Source organism: Elephantulus edwardii, unplaced genomic scaffold (assembly GCF_000299155.1).
Source record: "Elephantulus edwardii isolate Elephantulus edwardi_28Jun2011 unplaced genomic scaffold, EleEdw1.0 scaffold00269, whole genome shotgun sequence".
NCBI classification, from domain to species: Eukaryota; Metazoa; Chordata; class Mammalia; order Macroscelidea; family Macroscelididae; genus Elephantulus; species Elephantulus edwardii.
In genome coordinates, this window is record NW_006400019.1 from 2,766,593 (window position 1) to 2,787,439 (window position 20,847).

The 20,847-nt window shown below is 41.9% G+C and overlaps 1 protein-coding gene across 1 annotated transcript in view; it reads right to left on the minus strand.

Moving 5' to 3' along the window:
- F8 (coagulation factor VIII, procoagulant component) overlaps nt 1–20,847 on the minus strand; it is a 212,088-nt gene that overhangs the window by 138,889 nt on the left and 52,352 nt on the right. The window contains exons 2-4 of the mRNA XM_006900001.1: nt 20,099–20,217; nt 17,049–17,171; nt 5,960–6,172 (exon numbers count right to left, since the gene is read on the minus strand). Coding sequence (XP_006900063.1) covers nt 5,960–6,172; nt 17,049–17,171; nt 20,099–20,217 — 455 coding nt within the window. The remainder of the gene's footprint in view (nt 1–5,959; nt 6,173–17,048; nt 17,172–20,098; nt 20,218–20,847) is intronic.

Here is a 20,847-nt window from a genome sequence, read left to right on the forward strand (position 1 = left end):
TGTGGGCACTGCCAAGCTCCCTGTGGGCATGCGGGACCCTGGCAGTGCCCCTTCCCAGAACTGCCTGGGTCAGCCTAAAAGGTGCACATTCTGAAAAGAAAGAGTGGGGCGACCAAAGTCAGTTCACAGTCACTCATGCCCTACAGGATGGCATACAAGAAAAGGGACCATGTGTGAGTGTCTCTTGGGATGGGGGCGGAACGAGGGTCATTATGTGGGAAGAGCATCTTTGGACTCTGCCTCAAGTGCTTCCATTTCTCCGTCTGCGATGTCGAGCCCTGGAATGAGGCCTGCTCTAGTGCTCTCTCCCTCGGCTGCAAATGCTCCCACTATTGGGGCCGTGGCAGCTTCATCTGTGGCTTCTGAAAACCTGCTTCCAGCCTCCGCAGGGTCATTCCTAGCTTCTGCATCAGGGCTCCCCTTCTCTATTTCATTGGATGTCCCACTGGCTGGTGGCTGCTCAGAGGGGTTTTCACCGACCTCCGCTGTGTTTGGGAGGCCTTCCTCTGTGGTCAGCACCTCACTGCTCTCTGGAGCTGGGACTCCATTCCCATCCACAGCCTTTACTGCTGCTGTGATCACCTCAGCTAGGACTTCTGCGGCCACCTTGTCAGGGGACTCTTTATCTTCACCTCCTAAATTGTCCTCCCCTTCGGCTTCTGGGTCAATAGCTTCGTTGGTAAAAGGGTCTTCAACCTTGAGGTATTTTTCCAGCATCTTCACTATGTGGCGGTTGTTCAGAACACTCTTGGCCACGTGGAGACTGGTCTTCTTGAACTGTTCAGCAGCCAACTGACGATTGTGGTTGTGATCTGGGGAGTGGAGGTGCCGTTGCAAGAGTTGGTGCTGCGCAGGGATGAGCATGTCACAGGCCAGGCAGTGGGCAGCCTCAATCCGCTTAAAGAAATGCTCCTGGCCGATCCCTTTGAAAGGATCCGGTTTGGGTTTCGCACTTTCCTTCTCCATCATCTCCTGACGCCGCTCTATCTTCTTGTTCCTGTTCACGATGTACTCCTGGAGGAACTCAACCGTCTTGTCAGGCAGCTTGGTGCTGAAGAAGCATAAGGTCTCCTTGTGAAATTTGCTCTGTAGGTGCTTCTGGATCTCCTCGTCGTCGAAGCTGCAGAACTTGTACACAGAACAGGCAAACTGGATCCTGTCAGCAGCCCGGTCTCGCATTCGGTCCCTCCTCCTCTGCTTCTCCTTCTGCTTTTTCACCTCCTCATCCTCATCTTCCTTCTCACCTCTCTGCCTCCCGGTAGTTACATTTTTATTTAAACATTTTTAAAGTGAAAATGACTATGGTTGTCTTAGTAATGTTATACAAGATATATATTTCAACAATAAGCCTAAGTTGTTCAAGGTACATTCCTTTTTTTAATATATTCCTGATCTTTATTTGTTAATTTTTTTTAGGATTTTTCCCCCATGTTCATGAGTAAATCCACTTCCTAAATAACATGCCTCCAGAAACTTTGATAAATGTTAATAGTTGTATAGGGGCTTCAAACCTTTTGTTCACAGGGTCTTTATGAGTCATGCCTGACTCAAAGGCAATCAACAATAACGACAACCATGAGAAAGATAGTTCTAAGATCTCTGGCTAGGCTATTCTACTAAGGTTAGTTTGCTGTTGTTGGGTGCTGTCAAGTTGAGACTCAGAGTGACCCTATGAACAACAGATTGGAAACGTGTTCTGTCCTATGCCATCTCATAATTTTTAGAGCAATAATTTTGTAAACTATTACCTGGCTTGGGGGAGAGGATTGGAGAGCATTATGCTGAGTGAACTAACTCAGTACCATGGGGATAAATATTGTATAAGACCATTGTTGTAGAATGAGTATAAGGATCCAGGAGGGGTGGGCAAGGCTGGTAGCAGAGGGATGTGGATATACAGGGGGAAGAGGGGATTAATCATTGGGTTGTACAATTTGATGGATGGGGGGTGAGGGAAATGGAAAGAATTTGTTTGAATTTGTATTAGAATTTTGTAAAAAAGCTAGTGTGGGGGGGAAGTCACATCCTCCCCAACATTTATTACTTGCTGCCCTGCTAAGCTTTGCCACTGCTACTGGGGTGAGATGGTATCTCACTGAGGTCTTCATTTTCATCTATCTTACTGCCAGTGATTTTGAGCATTTCTTCATGTGTCTGTTGGCCATTTGAATGTCTTCATCTGCGAAAAATCTTTCTAAGTCTCTTGTCCATTTGGTAATTGGATTATCACTCTTTTTCTTTTGCCTATTTTTTTTAGTTTAAAATAGATTTATTTACAAAGTTTGAACACATTGTTTTTCACAAAAGATCCTTCCCATTTTCTTCACATCTCCTCACCCATTAAATTGTGCAACACTGTGATTACCGCCCCACCCTCCAGCCCATCCTCACGCCTCTGCTTCCACCATGCCTCCCCTTGGATCCTTATACTCATTCTACAATAATGGTTTTATGTAGTATTTGTCCTTTTGGTACTGAATTAGTTAACTCAGCATAATGCTCTACAGTCCCTCCCATGTTAGGTAGCAAATTATAAAATCATTTCTCCTGCATGCTGCATAGTATTCCGTTGTATGAATGTATCACAACTTCTCATTCATTTGTGGTTGGACATTTGGGCTGTTTCAATGTTCTTGTGATGGTGAATGATGTTCCTATGAACATGATGTGCAAGTCTCTGTTTGTACCTCAGTTCTCATTTTTTCAGGGTATATTCCAAGTAGTAGCATAGCTGGGTCATATGAAATTTCTATGTTCAGCTTTTTGAGGAAGCGCCTAATTGCCTTCCAAAGTGGTTGTACCATTTTACAATCCCACCAATAATGTATAAGAATTCCTTTCTCACCACATCCTCTCCAACATTTATTACATGCTGTCTTGTTAAATCTTGCAACTGCTACTGAAGTGAAATGGTATCTCATTGTGGTTTTGATTTTCATCTCTTTTATTGCCAATGATTTGGGGCATTTCTTCATATGTTTGTTGGTCATTTGAATACCTTCCTCCGTGATAATTCTTTCCATGTCTTTTGCCTTTTGTAATTATGTTATCAGTCTTTGTCTTGTGGAGGCCCAGGAGTATTCTATAAACTTTCATTATGAGACCCTTGTCTGAGATGGTATTTTCAAATGTGTGTTCCCAGTCAGTAGGTTTTCTTTTCACCCTGTTGAAAAAAGTTTCTGATGAGCACAGAGATTTAATCTTTAGAAGGTCTCATTCATCAGTTTTATCCTCTTTAGATTGTGCATTTCTGCCTGTATTTGGCTGTCCCTTTATGCCATAGACTAGGCCTTCTAAGCTTGATCCCAGTTTGTCTCTTATGAACTTTGTGGTTCGGGGCTTTATTCCAGGTCTCTGATCCACCTTGAGTTGATTTTGGTATATGGTGTGAGATGTGAATCCTGTTTCAGCTTTCGAATGGTAGCAGTCTAGTTTTGTCAGCACCATTTGTTGAAGAGGTAGTCATTTCTCCATTTGATAGGTTTTATTTCCTTCTCAAATATAAGATGACTATAGATAGATAGATGGGTTTATTTCTGTGTTCTCATTTCTGTTTCATTGGTCTATGTGCCTGTCATTGTACCAGTACCATGCTGTTTTGGTTACTGCTGCTCTGTAGTAGGTTTTGAGGTCAGGGAGTGCTATACCTCCCACTTTATTTTTGTTTTTCAGAAGTGTTTTGCTTATTCAGGGTCTCTTTCCTCTCCAAATTAACTTAACAATTTTCCTTTTGATCTCCTTGAGAAATGAATTTGGTATCTGTATTGGGATTTTGCAGAACATGTAGGTTGCATTTGGTAGGATTGCCATTTTCACAATATTGAGTCTTCCTATCCATGATCAGGGCACATTTTCTCATTTCTTCAGGTCTTTTACTGTGTCTTGCCAAAAACGTGCTGTAGTTTTCTTTGTATAGGTATTTTATGTTTCTAGTTAGGTTCACTCCCAACTATCTTAGTTTGTGGTTGGTTATTGTAAATGGTATTGATTTCTTGGTTTCCTTCTCTGAGTTTTGTTACTGCAAAGGAATCCCACTGATTTTTGGATATTGATCTTGTATCCTGCCACTCTACTAAATTAGTTTACTAGCTCTAACAGCTTTTTTCTTGAGTCCTTGGGGTTTTCTGTGTATACTATCATATCATCTACATATAGTGATAGTTCAACCATATCTTTGCTGATCTGGATACATTTTATTTACTTCTCTTGTTATATTACCCTAGCAAATACTTTCAATACAATATTGACTCGCCGTGGTAAGCTTCAGTTTGCTTGGCTCAACAGTTAACACTCTTGGCACCAGCAGCCAGGAAATAAAAAACATATTACAATGGGAAAGTCTGCTGTTAGGGACCTCTCCAAAGTACTTAAGAGCAATGGTGTACTCTGGAGACTAAGGTGCATCTGATACAGGCTATGGTCTTCGCAATCACTTGTTATGCATTGGAGAGTTGGACAATGACTAGAGAGGATAGAAGGAGAATTGATGCCTTTGAGCTGGGGTGCTGGAGAAGAGTATTGAATGTACCATGGACTGCCAAGAAAACAGATTCATCCTGGAGAGGGTGAGACCAGGCTGCTCCTTGGAGGCAAAGATTCTGGGCCTTCGTCTGACATACTTTGGACATGTTGTAAGGAGGGACCTGTCTTTTTTTTTTTTTTTGGGACCTGTCCTTGGAGAGGGACATCATGCTTGGGAAGGTGGAGGGACGGCACAGGAGAGGAAGACCCTCTATGAGGTGGATTGATTCAGTGACTGGGGTAATCGGGATGGGTGTGTCAGAGGCAGTGCGTTTGGCACAGGATAGAGCAGGGTTTAGGGCTGTTGTACATAGGGTCACTATGAGTCGCAAACGACTCGACAGCACATAACAACAACAACATGTAGCAAGCAGGAACAATGATTTTGTAAATTATTACCTCATTTGGAAGGGACTGGAAAGCATTATGCTAAGTGAACTAACTCAGTCCCATAAGGACAAATACTGTATAAGACCATTATTGTAGAATGTATATGACTATCCAAGGGCAATAGTGGGGAGCAGAAGGATGAGGATATCAGGAGGGGGTAGTTAACCATAGGTTCACACAATTTGATGGGTGGAGGCAGGGGTGGGTAAAGAAAATGGGAAAGATTCGGTGTGAAAAGACAGTGTATATGAACTTTTTAATTAAGTCAGTAAAAAAATAAAAATTTTATTTAAAAAAAAGACATCTTAAAGGTTTTAAAGAGCCACAGTGTCAATTTAAAGACCAAGGTGCACCTGATTCATATCAAAAGAAGAAACAAATCTGTCTTGGAGAAAGTGCAACCAGGGTACTCCCTAGAGGTAAAGATGATGAAACTTTGTCTCATTTACTTTGGGCATGTTGTCAGAAAGGGCCAGTTTAGGAAAAGGACATCCTGCTTGGAAAGGTGGAAGATCAGAGAGAGAGAGGAAGATCCTCAACAAGACGGACTGACACAGTGATTGCAACAAGGGGCTCGAGCATGATAGAGATGGTGAGGATGGTGCAGGACAGGGCAGGGCATAGACTTGCTATTCATAGGGTTGCTGTGGTTGCAGATGATTCAACACCTAACAACTGTGCTTGTGAATATCCCATGTCTTGAAAAGCATACCAAGGAAAACCTGTGAGTCAAATGTGTGGGCATCTTTCTTCTTTAGTATGTTAATGGAAGGTGAACTCTTATCTAAACTTGTACAGATTCCAAAGAAAATGCAGCCATTGCATCTTAAGAGTTGTTCTGCTGGCAGTCCCAAGTTCCCTTTCTTTATGTCTTTTTTGTTTTACTCAGTATGCCAAAATAAACGCCTTTCCTTGGCTTTTTGCAACTGCAGTGGTTACTGTTTTCACCCCTACAGTAAGATGAAGAAAAAAAAATACAAGTGTTATACTTTATAAATAAACCCAGATGTTTGTACTTTGCTTATTTAATCTTAATCTTGTCACTTACCTTCTTTACATACCAGCAGGGCTCCAATGAGCCCTGAATTCAGGTCTTTAACTAGATCCACGTGAGAAAAATAGGCATAAGTCAGACATGGTGGGTCAGAGGCCATTGGACCATTCTCTCTCAGGACCTGCCAGATGTAGGTATGACTTTCACCAGGAATGACTTTATCATCTTCTTTCTCCCTTTGGCTGGTCTTATCATAATACTCAGCTCCTAAAGCAAAAAGGATAAATTTGTCCTTTTCAATGACCACTGCCCACTCAAATAAGAGTCCAAAATAAGAGTTGTATAGTAAAGTAGTCTGGGGTGGGAGGGACGACGACTGTATAACAATGAAAGAACTTTCTTTCCAATGAAAAAAGTGAATGGGGGGCAGGAAGGAAAATGTGCAACAATGAATGAATGGAAATCCAAGTTCTTTATAAACTTTCATTAAAATCTAAAAAACCCACAACATATAAAGCTTATTTTTAACAATGGATTTGACATAAATGGTATGTAAAAAGAGCAAGAACCACGTGGAGATGGTCATGTCTGACCTTTACCAACTTCACAAAGGGAACTGTCCCTGTCAATATCACTAACACAAAATCAATTCCCATGAGGTCAAGCATGCCCCCACATTCCCATACCTCATTCTACTCATCTCAACATCAATCTTACTGCTTTGCTGGGTCCAAAATCTGATGCAATAGCTTACAGACCACACAGAACCATGTTAGGGAAGTCAAAAGGTTATAATCCAGGTTAGAAGCAGAATAGTCAGGATGATTCCTGAAATGAGCTCACAGGCACCTCAGCCTTGAGCCTCACAGCTTCAGGCCAGTGTTACAAAGTTTTCAGTTCTGCAGATTATGCCCCCCCAACCTAGTTTCCCAAAACACTTGGGCAAAGGCTTTTAGCTTCATTTCCAATGAGTTAGCATTCCCAAGGTCTCATCTCATGTCAGGCCTCTGGCTCATGTCAGGTCCATTTCTCTGCTGTGGCTGCTATGGCTGGTGGTCCTCTTGCTTGCTCTTTTCCTGGTGGTGAGGTTTCTCAGTGGTGGCAGGGAAGTGTCATTCTCTTCCTGCTGAATTGTTCAATTTAATGGTGAGACTAGCCAATCTCTTGTGGATTGGTAGATGGCCAATCCCCCGACGGATAGGCTAACATACCCCATTTGCATATTCTCATCCATCTACATGGTAAAGGATAAAATTGTCATGGCTAGGAAAATAACATTGAAAGATCAACTCTACATGGCGATTCTTCATAAGAGCAAATGATCTGCTATATCTTCAGAATAGTATTGTTCAATAATATTGTTTCAATTTTTGCATTATTTCATCTAATTCAAGTCAATGCAACTAGATAAACATGTATTGAATCTGTACTTTGTTCTAAACTCTTTGATAGGAGAAGTTTGGTGGGTGTATTTTGTAGGGAGTTGCACTGTTAACCCGAAGATGATGCCTTCCTGGTGGTTCAAATTCACCAGTGACTTTTAGGAAGAAAGATGAGGAGTCTCCTTCCATGTGATTTATAGTTTTGTGTGGTGGTAGTCTAAAAGTTGGTGTTTTTTTACCATTTAGACTCTGGCCTCCAGCCACCTTAACTGCAGGAACACAGTCTTGCAAATTAGCATCAGCTGTGGGACTAGGATAATTGAAAGAGTGCTTCCCACACTGAGCAGCTAGACTTGAGGGGAGACTGGTGGTGGAGAGACTGGCACTGCTGTGGAGAAACTGAGGCAAGGTGTGACCTGAGGTTTCTTGCATTTGTGCTGGCCACAGCTGTACTTTTGCTGTTCTTGCCTTTGATGATGGGAGGAAAAGCTGACTGCTGAATTGAAACCAGAGCCTGGACTAACTGAGGAACTGTGACGTGGAAATGTTGGGCCAAAACCTGGACTTATTTTGTGTGATATTCTTTGCGTTCCCCACTCTCCAACTTCTTTTCCTAATAAACCCCATTGTTGGTATCATAACTGTGAACCTGTGAGTCAGCAATGAATAAACAAAATTCTTGCAGCTGATAGGGCTCTATAGGCACCATGGAGCTGGGCTACGGCCTCCTGATCTGCTTTCTGCTCTGGAGTGGTGAGGGGCTGTGTTATTCTTACTTACTCTCGCCCTTTCAGAGAGATGATCACAGCCTTGTGCTCCCATGGCCTATTTTCTGCTCTTTGGAGACCTTGGAGACCCAAAGTTGGTTCACTCTCAAAGGTGAATCAAGGAGTGATAAGACAGAGATGTACCTATCAACAAACGAATGGATAGAGAAGCTGTGGTATATTCACACAATGGAATACTATGCTGCATTGAAATACAAGGAACTCATCAAATATTATTAAAAATGGATGACCGTGGAGGACATTATGCTGAGTGAAATATCTCAGTCATAAAAGAACAGATACTGCATAGTGACACTGTTGTAAAACGGGATTGACATAGGGGTTGCTGGGGAGACTGAGAAAAATTAGATAAATGATGTATAATGAATTGAAACAGATGAGAGAGAGAGAGAACTGTTTAAAAGGGATATATGATTAGGCATTATTGTCATGACAGGAGGCCAGAAAGAAGGCTGCATAGTGGAGTGGACCTGGGGGGAGGGATTGTAAAACAATGAAAGAATTTTTCTTTTACTTTTCAAAGAGAAGAGTGTAGTCGGGGTGGTGGGGAGCAGGGAGAAAGTACAACAATGAATGAATGGAAATCCAAAATCTCTGTAAATTTTCATTAAAATTAATAATAATAATAATAATAGAGATTTTAAAAAAGGGTTTTTTCCTCTGGCATACTAACAGTCGGGGGGGGGCATATATCCAATAAAACTCAAAATTCATTGCCACTGAGTTGGAACCAACTTATAACTGGCCCTCCAGAGAAGCCACTAGTGGATTTGAACTATCAAAGAGGTCTGATCTTTGGGTTAGCAATGCAACTTCCTATAGACTTTGACACCAGACCTTCACAGACATATAAGGTGATAATTATAATGCATTGTAGAAGCTTACTCTTTATTAATCTCAGCTATAACCTAGGCATATAAAAATCAACCAAATAGAAGATCCTCACCATTGGGTCAACTGGCTATGATAGATGGAGAAGAAATTGATATTCTTAACAATTTCAGCTTGCTCAGCTCTACAGTCAACACGCTTAGCACCAAAAGTCAGGGAGTCAAAGGACAAACTGCATTGAAGAAGTCTGCTGTCAGGGACTTCTCCTAAACACTGAAGAACAACAATGTCAGTCTAGGAACTAAGGTGCACCTGATGCAGGCCATGATCTTCACAATTACTTGCTATGCATCAGAGAGCTGGACAATGACTAAGGATGACAGAAGAACTGATGCTTTTGAGTTGTCATGCTGGAGAAGAGTATTGAACATACCATGGACTGTCAAAAAAACTAACACGTCTGTCCTGGAAGGGTGAAGCCAAGTTGTTACTTGGAGGCAAAGATTTTGAAGCTATATCTCACACATTTTGGGCATGTGGCCAAGAGGGACCAGTCCTTAGAGAAGGACACCATGCTTGAAAGGGTGGAGGGTCAGCACAGGAGAGGAAGATCCCAGATGAGATGGACTGACATAGTAGCTGGGGCGGTGTAGCAGAGTCAGTGAGACTGGCTCAGGATAGGGCAGGCTTCAGACCTGTTGTACATAGGGTCACCATGAGTCACAGGTGACTCGACGGCCTATAACAACAACATATAAAGTATTTTCACTTCAGGGAGCTCTGGTGGCCTAGTGGCAACAAGCTGCAGGGCAATCCCAGAGGTGTGCGGTTCAAATCCACCAGATGCTCTGCTGGAGAAGGAGGGACAATTTCCTCCTGTACCAGTCAGATCTGACTTGACGGTACATGCACACAAATAAATAAAATTTAAAAAAATATTTTCACTTCAACAAGTAATCAACATTTTAAAAAAGGAATGTGTTTTATAGTGATTTTTTGTAGTAAGCCTTTGAAATTCAATCTGTATTATATGGCATGTCTCAATTTGAACTAGTCATATTTCAAATGCTCAATAGCCACAGCTGGCTTGTGGCTACCATACTGGACTGTTGTCTTGGTTCTCCAGTACTGCCATAGGAGGGCTTCCACAAGTGGATTGCTTCAACAAACAGAAGGTGATTCTCTTATCATTTAAGAGATTCAAAGTCCAAATTCAAGCTACAAATTCTAGCAAAAGCTCTCTATCTCTATTGGTTCTGGGGAAAGGTCCTTGTGTCCTTAAGAATCGTTGTTGTTGCTGTTATGTGCCATTGAGTTGCCTGCGACTCATAGTGACCCTATGTACAACAGCCCTAAATCCTGCTCTATCCTGTGCCAATCTTATTGTCTCTGACACACCCATCCCGATTACCCCAGTCACTGAATCAATCCACCTCATCAAGGGTCTTCCTCTCCTGCGCTGTCCCTCCACCCTCTCAAGCATGATGTCCCTCTCCAAGGACTGGTCCCTCCTTGCAACATGTCCAAAGTATGTCAGACAAAGCTCAGAATCCCTGCCTCCAAGGAGCAGCCTGACTTCACTCTCTCCAGAATGAACTTGTTTGTTCTCCTAGCAGTCCATGGTATATTCAATACTCTTCACCAACACCACAGCTCAAAGACATTAATTCTCCTTCTATCATCCCTAGTCATTGTTTAGCTCTCTGATGCTTAGCAAGTGATCGCAAAGACCATGGCCTGTATCAGGCACACCTTAGTCTCTAGACTGACATCATTGTTCTTCAGTACTTTGGAGAGGCCTCTGACAGCAGAATTTCCCAAATCAATACGTCTTTCAATTTCCTGGCTGCTGGTACCAAGAGTGTTGATTGCAGAGCCAAGCAAACTAAAGATATTAACAATCTCAATCTCTTCACCATCCATCACGATGCTGCCAGTCGGCCCAGGGGTGAGAATCCTTGTTTTCTTGATATTGAGCTTCAATCCATATTGAAGGCTGCAGTCCACAGGCCAGACATTTCTTGGTTTCCTTGCAGAGACATGAGTCCAAAAGGATGCACTCCACTTCGATCAACTTTTTCTTGGGAGTATTGAGCTCTTTACTTGCTACTAGCTTTGTGCTATGTCTAGTGAAATAAAAGGAGTTATAGATCACATCTAGAAAAACTCCCCTCACAGTGAATCAGGACTATGCAGCATTCCACCCTTAAAATCTTACAACTATTTGGTTTGTCAAACCATGGGAATAATAGCTTTTATGTTATATCATTTTATACGTTTACTTTGGGGGGGATACAAGTCCACTCATGACAACTGTGCAGGATAAGACCACATGGCTGGTATCCCTCATTTCATAAGATGCTTCTTCTGAGATCTAGCCAATTAGAAGTATGCCATTTATCTTAAAACATACCACAGACTGTCAAGAAAACAAATACGTCTGTCTTGGAGAGGGTGAAACCAAGTTTCTCCTTGGAGGCTAGGGTTTTAAAGCTCTGTCTCACATATTTTGGGCATGTGGCCGGGAGGGACTAGACCTTGGGAAAGGACATCATGAGTAGAAGGGTGGAGGGAGAGCACAGGAGAGGAAGATCCGGATGAGATTCATTGATACAGTAACTGGGGCAATGGGGGTTCGTGTGTTGGAGTTAGAGAGACTGGCACAGGACAGGGCAGGCTTCAGAGCTGCTGTATGTAGGGTTGCTATGAGTTAAAGGGGACAGATAGTACATAACAACAATAACAGCAACAACATATAATTTAAACAAATTTCTCTCTCCCCACTGTCAGTTGGAAGGAAAACAGTAAAAGCCTGACAATCTTTGGAAAATTCCCTTAATATTATACTCCAATTATATAGGACACTGTGAGATACAACCAAACCCCACTTCATGGTTTGTCATGGTTTCCTGTTCTCTCTACTACACACCTAGATTTTCAAAGTAAGATAGATTGTGTAGGAGGGGATTAGAAAGGTAGATGACCCTAGCTTTTCTTTATGTCTGAGTGAAATCATGTAAATGGGGGGTGGGGAATACAAATAGTCCCTGGCTTAGGTTCTATCCAAACACAGGGCAGGAGGGGAAGGCCCTCTATGAGGTGGATTGATTCAGTGACTGGGGTAATCAGGATGGGTGTGTCAGAGACAGTACAATTGGCACAGGACAGAGTTTAGGGCTGTTGTACATAGGGGAGCTATGAGTCTTAAGTGACTCGACAACACATAACAACAACACTTATGACCATCTGGGTATTGTTGTGTTAGTTTGATTTCTTTGTCTTGTCTCTTTAACTGCTTGTCATGAGTAATATATGCTACATACAGTGCTATAGTACATACTTTTCTGATGTTATCATTCTCAGATGTTCACTTGCAGATGTTGTTATTTACTGTTGAATACATTGCCATATAGCAAGCAATAATGAAAATGTAAAAATGTAAAAAAAAAAGATATAAACTTACTTTTCAAGTCCTTGAAATGGAACCTCATTATAAGTTGGAGACTATCTGGAGAAGATCAGCACACCCTCAAGATCTCTATAAAATCTGTTGACAACAAGTAATCTTCAAACTAGTGGCATCTTGGGTTTTAACATCTAGCCTTCATTCCAGAATTACAGGGTTACCTGAGAGTCATTGTTATGTGCCAGGGTGACCCTATGAGCAACAGATGTGACCTCCATCTATCCTGCACCATCCCCATGATCTCCAACATGCCTTAGCCCATTTTTTAAAATAAAGGGTTTTTTTAAAATGCAGATTTCCCCCCTACACTTTCCTTTGTTGACATTATGTTCTATACAATCATTCCCATACATTGCATTTTATAAAGTTAACCACCATCGGACGATGCCCACCACCACCACCCCATCTTACAGTCACTATGTTGACAGTCTTCTCCTCTTTCATTGACTCTCCACCTTTACCCACACGGTCTACTTTTCCGAGAACGGGCTTCTCTCAATAGTGTGCCCACAGTATGGGAACTGAAGTTACACCATCCTTGCCACCAGAGGGAGGGCCTTGGTTGTGCTTCCTCTGAGACAGGCTTGTTTGTCTTTCGGTTACTCCATAGGTTATTCAGTTTTCTTCTCCAGCACCACAACTCAAAGCCTTCGGTTCTTCAGTCATCCTTAGTCATTGTCCAGCTTTCAGATGCATTGGTTGCAACTGAAAGAACAAGGGCTTGGATCAGACACATCTTATTCCTCAAACTTGCACCTTTGCTCTTTCGGACTTTGGAGAGGTCCTTGACAGCAGATTTTCCCGGGCTTCATCTTCTGATTCCTTGAGCGCGGCTACCATGGGTGCTGATTGTGGATCCAAGTCAATGAAATCGGTGACATTGCCAGTCTCTTCTCTATCTATGATGATGTTGCCTATGGGCCCAGTGTTGAGGAGTTTTGTTTGCCTTTTTATTTTCCAGTGGGAAAGTTTTATTTGTAATATCCACAAACAATGGGAAATTTGTAAACATAACATTATTGTTTGACTAAAATTACTTACTCTCAACATACCAGGACCCTTAGAAGACCCATTTTTTTTTTTAGATTGGCTCTGTCCTCAGCTCTAAGGAATGGCTACATATTACCAGCATAGCACTGGCACTGAATGATCCCTCAGGTGACAATTTCTTTTATCCATAGTTCCACAACTCAGCAGCAGGGCAGCCAAGAGCACAGTGCACAGCAGAGGATGGTCACCTCTCAACTCCCACCCTAGAGTCACTGTGACTCAGTGACACCTCCTCACACTTCAGTCACCTAGCCAGAAACTAGTGATGACATTCAGACTTCTTTGCACCAGAGCCCTGCCTGTGCCCTCTGTAGCCTGAGTCAAGCTCAGGAGCTTTGGAATTTCTGGGACATTATTGATTCCAACTACAGATTGGTATTGTTCCCTGTCCTCGGCCCCTCACCTTCTGAGAGGTCTGGGGCTCTTACATGGGTATCAGGGACAGAGCTGCTTACTCAGGAAGCATTGCTTTTTATGGCTCTGAAAGCTGCTGGTGGAGTCCAGTCCCCTGATAACGCCATCCTCACAGAATGGCTTCTCACTGCAGCTTAGCTCACTCTGAGGCTTCAGAGCCACCTTCTCCTAACACAGCATGAGCTCAGCAAACCCCCTCTGTCCCTGGTTGGTTTTCTGTCCAATCCCTCTCTGCTCTCCCTTACCCAGCTGGCTTTCATGAAGAGAACTGCATGACCCTTTGGTGTCTGTCTCCTGGAGCCACCATGGGGCAGATTTTTGTTTACTTGATGTTGAGATGTAATCCATATTGAAAGTTGTAGTCTGATCTTCTGCAGTAAGTGCTTCAAGGCTTCTTTACTTTCAGCAAGTAAGATTGTGTCCTGTCCATAATGCATATTGTTGATGAGTATTTCTCTAATCCTCCATATTGTTTGTTGTACTTGCGAGTAGTACTTTAAACTACCAGAAGAAGGGCATTTTCTTACTGATTTAGCTTGTGTAAGGGACTCATCCTGATTCAATAAACTGCAGCCAAGAAAGTAGGATACTAGACCAATCACTGGTCAGAAAGGCACAGTCTTCAAGAATATATCAGGTTCTATTTGAAGAATAGTTTTAGAAAAAGTGATTACCAGGGGAGTGAAAGGTGAGGTAATATGGAATTCCAGGGTGCTCCTTAGAGGCTAGAATGATTAAACTTCATCTTACATACTCTGGACATGTTGTTAGGAGGAGTCAGTCCTTAGGAAAAGACATCATACTTGGAAAGATGGACGGTCAGTGTAAGAGAGGAGGACCTTCAACAACATGAACTAAGACAATGACTAACAATAGGCTCGAGCATGTCAGAGATGATGCAGATGTCCCAGGGATAGGGTAGGTTTCAGATCTGTTGCTCATAAGGTCACAATGGGTCATAGTCAACTCAATATCGCCTAACAACAACAACAACAACAACAACAACAAGCAGAAAGATTGACTAATGTTTGCTACACCTTGGTTCTTATATTCATTACAGGCTAGATAACATATTATTTGCTGAGAATACAATAATAAATAAGGTATCTTGAGATATTTATAGCCTAGTAACCCTGACAGTACATAGATAGGAAATTGCCAGAAGTTCAAGCTGGATTCAGTAGAGGTTGTGGGACAAGGGACATCATTGGTGATGCCAGATGGATCCTGGGTGAGAGCAGAGAATGCCAGAAGAATATCTATTTGTGCTTTATTGACTATGCAAAGGCATTTGACTGTGAGGACTATAACAAATTATGGCTAACATTGAGAAGAATGGGAATCCCAGAAATCCCAGAACATCTGATTGTGCTAATGTGAAACCTAGACCTAGACTAGGAGGCTTTTGTGCAAACAAAACAAGGGGACACTCAGGGTTCAAAATCAAGAAAGGAGTTTGTCAGGGGTGTATCCTTTTTCCATACCTTTTCACCCTAAATGCAGAACAGATCATCTGGGAGGCCGGACTTTATAAAGAACAATGTGACCTCAGGATTGGAGGAAGACTCACCAACAACCTGCATTATGCAGATGACACAATTTTGCTTGCTACAACTGAAGAGGACTTGAAATATTTGTTGCAGAAGGTCAAGGACTGCAGTGTTCAATACAGATTCCACCTCAAAAAACAAAGATCTTCACCACCAGGCCAATTGGCAGTATCATCACAGATGGAGAAAAGACTGAGATTTCCTCTTATTTGGACACACAATCAGCACTATTGACAACAGCAGTCAGGAAATCAAAGGACAGTTGTTTTGGGAAAATTGCTGTCAAGGACCTCTCCAGAATGCCAAAGAGCAATGATGTTAATCTAGAGACTAGGGTATGCCTGATCTAGGTCATAGTCTCCTCGATTGCTTGCTATGCATCTTACAGCTGGTCAATGAATGAATAAGGATGACAGAAGAATTGATGCCTTTGAGTTGTGGTGCAGGAGAAAAGAATTGAACATTCCATGGACTACCAAGAGAACAAATAGGTCTGTCCTGGAGTTACTTTCTCCAACCAAGTTGCTCCTTCAGGGCAAGGGTTTTGAAGCTCCATCTCACATACTTTGGGGATGTTGCCAGGAGCAACCAGTCCTTGGAGAAGGACATCATACTTGGAGGGGTGCAGTGTCAGCACATGAGAGGAAAACCCTGGATGAGTTAGAGTGACACAGTGACTGTGGCCGTGGGATCAGGTGTGTCAGAGATGGTGGGGTTGGCTCAAGACAGGGCAAGGCTCAGAGCTATTGCTCATAGAGCTGGTATGAACTGTAATTTACTTGATGGCATATAACAACATCAACAGATAAGAAGTCTACAACTCAGAAGACTTGAATATGTTAATTTTTTAGCTCTTACTCCTTATTCTCAATATCTATGCTTCTGCTCTGTCAATGTGTTTGTTCAAGTTTTGTGAATGCAATTCCTGATACTTCTGGTTTTTTTTTTTTAATCTCTTTCTCTCCCCAGGCTCTTTGGCGATCTAGGAAGAACTTTTTTATAGACATGGGGACATAAAGTCAGATCAAGATGCCCAAATCTTTAACCATCCGGAGACCTGATTAGAGAAGTTTGTGGCCACTGTACTCCTGTATAACTAGCATACTTTTGCTTTCCTCTATCTTCTGATTAAAGAATCCCTCTTGCTTGTGGAGAATTCAAAATGGATTGAGTGGGACTGATCTTACCGTCCTATTTCCAACTTTGCCCTGTCTCCAACCCTTATCACTAGCTATAGAACAAGGAAAAACTGTGGAACCTTGAGCTGCCAGTAGCTATCTGTGCCATCATGCTGGAAAAGTCTACCTGATAATAAAAAGAAAAGCAGAGATAACATGATGAAAAACAAAAATGTAATTATGATGCTAAGGGAATAATTTTAATTTTTTATCCAGTCATATTTTAAAATATTAATATAAATCCTTGTGCTGTAGCACAGTGGTTCACAGTACACATTCTGGGTTAGATGGACCTAAATTTGAATCCTATCTCTAACTACTCACTAACTATATAGGCCTGTATGCAATACATACTGCTCAACAGTGCCATTATGATTATTTTTTTCCAAAGTTCACGTCTAAATTCCAGATGTGCCACTATCACCAAGCACACATATCTTAGCCATGTCTCCTGGATGGCAGAACAATACGACATCTGACTCACCCTCAGAGGCTTTCCAGTAGGACACACCAACAGCATGAAGACTGACAGGATGAGAAGCCATGTTCTTAAGTGTAAGGATTACTGTGTCATAAACCTCAGTCCGGATGGTAGGACCCAGCAGACCTGCAAGAATGAGATACCTTTAAATGTCATTTGGAGTGTGAGAGTCCCTGTCATAGTAGGGCAGCACGCACTGCTGATTATGGATAAAGAGCAGTACTAGCTTGCTGCTAGCACTAGCATGGTCTTACAATTGTTCAGAGAAACATTTTCTGACAATTCATCCAATGCAGACAATCATTCAACAAATATATGACTCCCTATTATGTTGTTCATGTTGCTAAGAGAGGCTGTTCCTTGGAAAGGGACATCATGCTTGGAAAGGGGGAGGGTCAGCAAAAGAGAGGAAGACTCTCATCAAGATGATGAATTGACACAGTGGCTGCAGGCATGGGCTCATGTGTGTCAGACATGATTAGGACAGCACAGGATAAAACATAGTTCAGGTAAGTTGTTCATAAGTTCATTATAAGTTGTACTCAGCAACACCTAACAACAACAAAAGAAAATCAGGATAGAGAGGTAGACAAGGAATGTACTTTGCAGGTTCTCATAGGCCATAGAAGTTTGGATTAATTTGGGTTTTACAAGAAGTAAACAGATTTAGAACTTGTTTCAGAGAAGGAGGCAACAGACTTACTGATGGGTTGATCCTACAGATAGAAAAACAGAAGACAGAATGAAAGATGAATGTCTAGAATTTGTACAAATGAATTGACAGTGACACAGAAAAATCAAGATTATATTAAGTGTGAACAGTTTAGGTTTGTTTTTTTTTTCCAAACTGGATTCAGTGATATGAAAACACAAGTTAGATTCATTTTTTATGACATTATTTTTGTGTTATTTGGCATCTACTTTTCTTGTACTAAATACTATTTCATATATTTTCTAGTCACCCTTATAAATTAACAAAGAGCACCATTTTAAAGTACTACCAAGATCAATGCAGTCTAAGCTAAAACCTAGATGAATGCTAGGATTTAAAATGTCTTCCCTCTTCACACTAGGTTCTAACAGACTCAGAAAGTGGGAGTAGGTAGGCCTGACCCAATTACCTCACGTGCATGTGAAAGCCAGACAATGACTAAGGAAGACAGAAGCAGAAGTCTTTGAGTTGTGGTGCTGGTGAGCAGTACTGGATTCATCAGCTACTGCCAAAAGAACAAGTGTAACCAAGGTGCAATTCAGAGACAAGGAGGGGGAGACTCTGCCTCATGTACTTTGGGCATGTTTTCAAAAGAGGCCCATCCTTAGAGAAGGGATCACGTTTGGTAGAGTGAATGATGGGCTAAGGGTTGACGAACCAGTTTGGGTCATTACAATTTCAATATAGAAAATGCCCCACTTTAGCACTCTGTTATATGACTATTTGACATGTAAGTGGAGACATCAAGGAAGCAGCTGAAGCTCAGAGGAGAAATCCAAATTAAAAACATTAATTTGTGAATTATTAATCGATACATAATATCGAACAATATGATTAATATTAAATGTAAGCAAGATCCCAATGAAAATTGTCCCAAAACGACTGGAACAGCACATCAACAGTGTAGGATGGGGTTAGAGGAGGCCATGACACTAGGGACATTGTAGCCAATGTTAGATGAATCTTGGCTGAAAGAAGGGAGTACCAGAAGAATGTCTATTTGTGTTTTATTGACAACGAATTGTGGCTAACCTTGAGAGGAATGGGCATCCTAGAACACTTGATTGTGCTCTTGTGAAACCTATACTTGGACCAGGAGACAGTAATCAGAACAGAACAGGGAAACACTGTATGGTTCACAATCAGAAAAGGTGTATGCCAAGGATGCATCCTATCTTTTCAATCTATATGCGGAACAGATCATCCAGGATGCTGGGTTTTATGAGGAGAAATATGGCGTCAGGATTGGACGTGGACTCATCAACAATCTGTGTTATGCAGATGACACAACCCTGCTTGCTGAAACTGAGGAGGATCTGATGCACTTGCTGCAGATGGTCAAGGAGTGTAGCCTTCAATATGGATTGAAGTTCAACATCAAGAAAACAAAGATTCTCACCACTGGGCCCATTGGCAGCATGATGAAAGACAGTGGAGAGTTTGAGACTGTTAATAGCTTCAGGTTGCTTGGCCCCAAAATCAACACTCTTGGTACCAGTAGCCAGGAAACCATAAGAAAAATTGCATTGAGAAAGTCTGCTGTCAGGGACCTCTCCTGAGTACAGAAGAGCAATGACGTCAGTCTAGAGACTAAGGTGTGCCTGATCCAGGCCCATGGTCTTTGCAATTACGTGCTATGCATCAAAAAGCTAGATAGTGACTAGGGATGATAGAAGGAGAATTGATGCCTCTGAGCTGTGGTGCAGGAGAAAAGTGTTGAATATACCATGGACTTCTAAGAGAACAAACACGTTCATCCTGGAGAGGGTTAAACCAGGCTGCTCCTTGGAGGCAAGGATTCTGAAGCTTCATCTGACATACTTTGGACATGTTGCAAGGAGGGACCAGTCCTTGGAGAGGGACATTATGCTTGGGAGGTTGGAGGGACAGTGCAAGAGAGGAAGTCCCTGGATGAGATGGATTGATTCAGTGAGTAGGGTAATGGGGGTGGGCGTGTCAGACAATAAGGTTGGCAAGGGACAGAGCAGGTTTTAGGGCTGTTGTACATTGGGTCGCTATGAGTCACAAGTGACTTGATGGCACACAACAACAACAGTTTAGAGCTCTGAGATTCAATAAAATCACCTAGAGACTGAAGGTAGAGAGAAAGGAAAAGAGATTCAGGAACAAGCACCACTGAGACACAACGCTTAGAGGACCAAGGATAAAATGGCTCTGAAATACAATCTGCTTATTTCCATGAGAGGTGACAGTCAAAGAAGCCTGGCCAAACGACCACTCTCTTTGGGAGCTTCTTTCTTTAACTTTTAAGATTGGGGAATATATGCTAGAAGATAATATACTTGTTTTCATAATTAAATATTCAATGTGTTTTTATTACCCATGGAAGGGGGTCTGGGCTTGGCCATGTTGAAAAGGTGATCCGTGAACTCTACAAACACAGTCTTTTTGAACATGACTGTGGTGTTGAATGGAGATCTTGGCACTCTAGGAAATAATCTGTGTAGAGAAAGAAAAAAATTTATTTATTTTGGTGGATCTTTCTTTTATCCCACTGTGAAAAGCAGCTAGGCTGACACTCCTCTTTCTTTTCAGTAATCAACAATAGAGGTTATACATACCATATTTCTGCATGTAATGGGCCCACGTGAATAACCTGCACACACATATACTGCAGGCAAAACATGCACAGGAAACTGATGTTTGAGAGGTTAGCATAGTTTACAAAAACTGTATAGATTGTATACTGTTTGTATAAAAATATGGTAGATAAGGGTATTAGTGTTCTTTGGCAGCCATAACAAAATACCATAAGTAGTAGCTTTAAAGAAAATAGATTTATGGTCTCAAAGTCATGGAATTAGAATTCTAAATCAGGGTATTTGTTTTGTTGATTCTTCCTGAGAGTTGAGGGAGAAAAACTGTTCCAGGCCTCTCTCCTGGCTTCTAAAGGCTGCTGGCAATCCTTGGCATTCTTTTGCTATTTATTACCAATCCCATTCTTCAATGAGATGGAAAAGGCAATCTCCAATTTCATTTGGAATGGAAAGAGGCCCCAAATAAGCAAAGCACTCCTTAAAAAGAGAAACAAGCTAGGAGGCATCTCACTCCCTGATTTCAAATCCTACT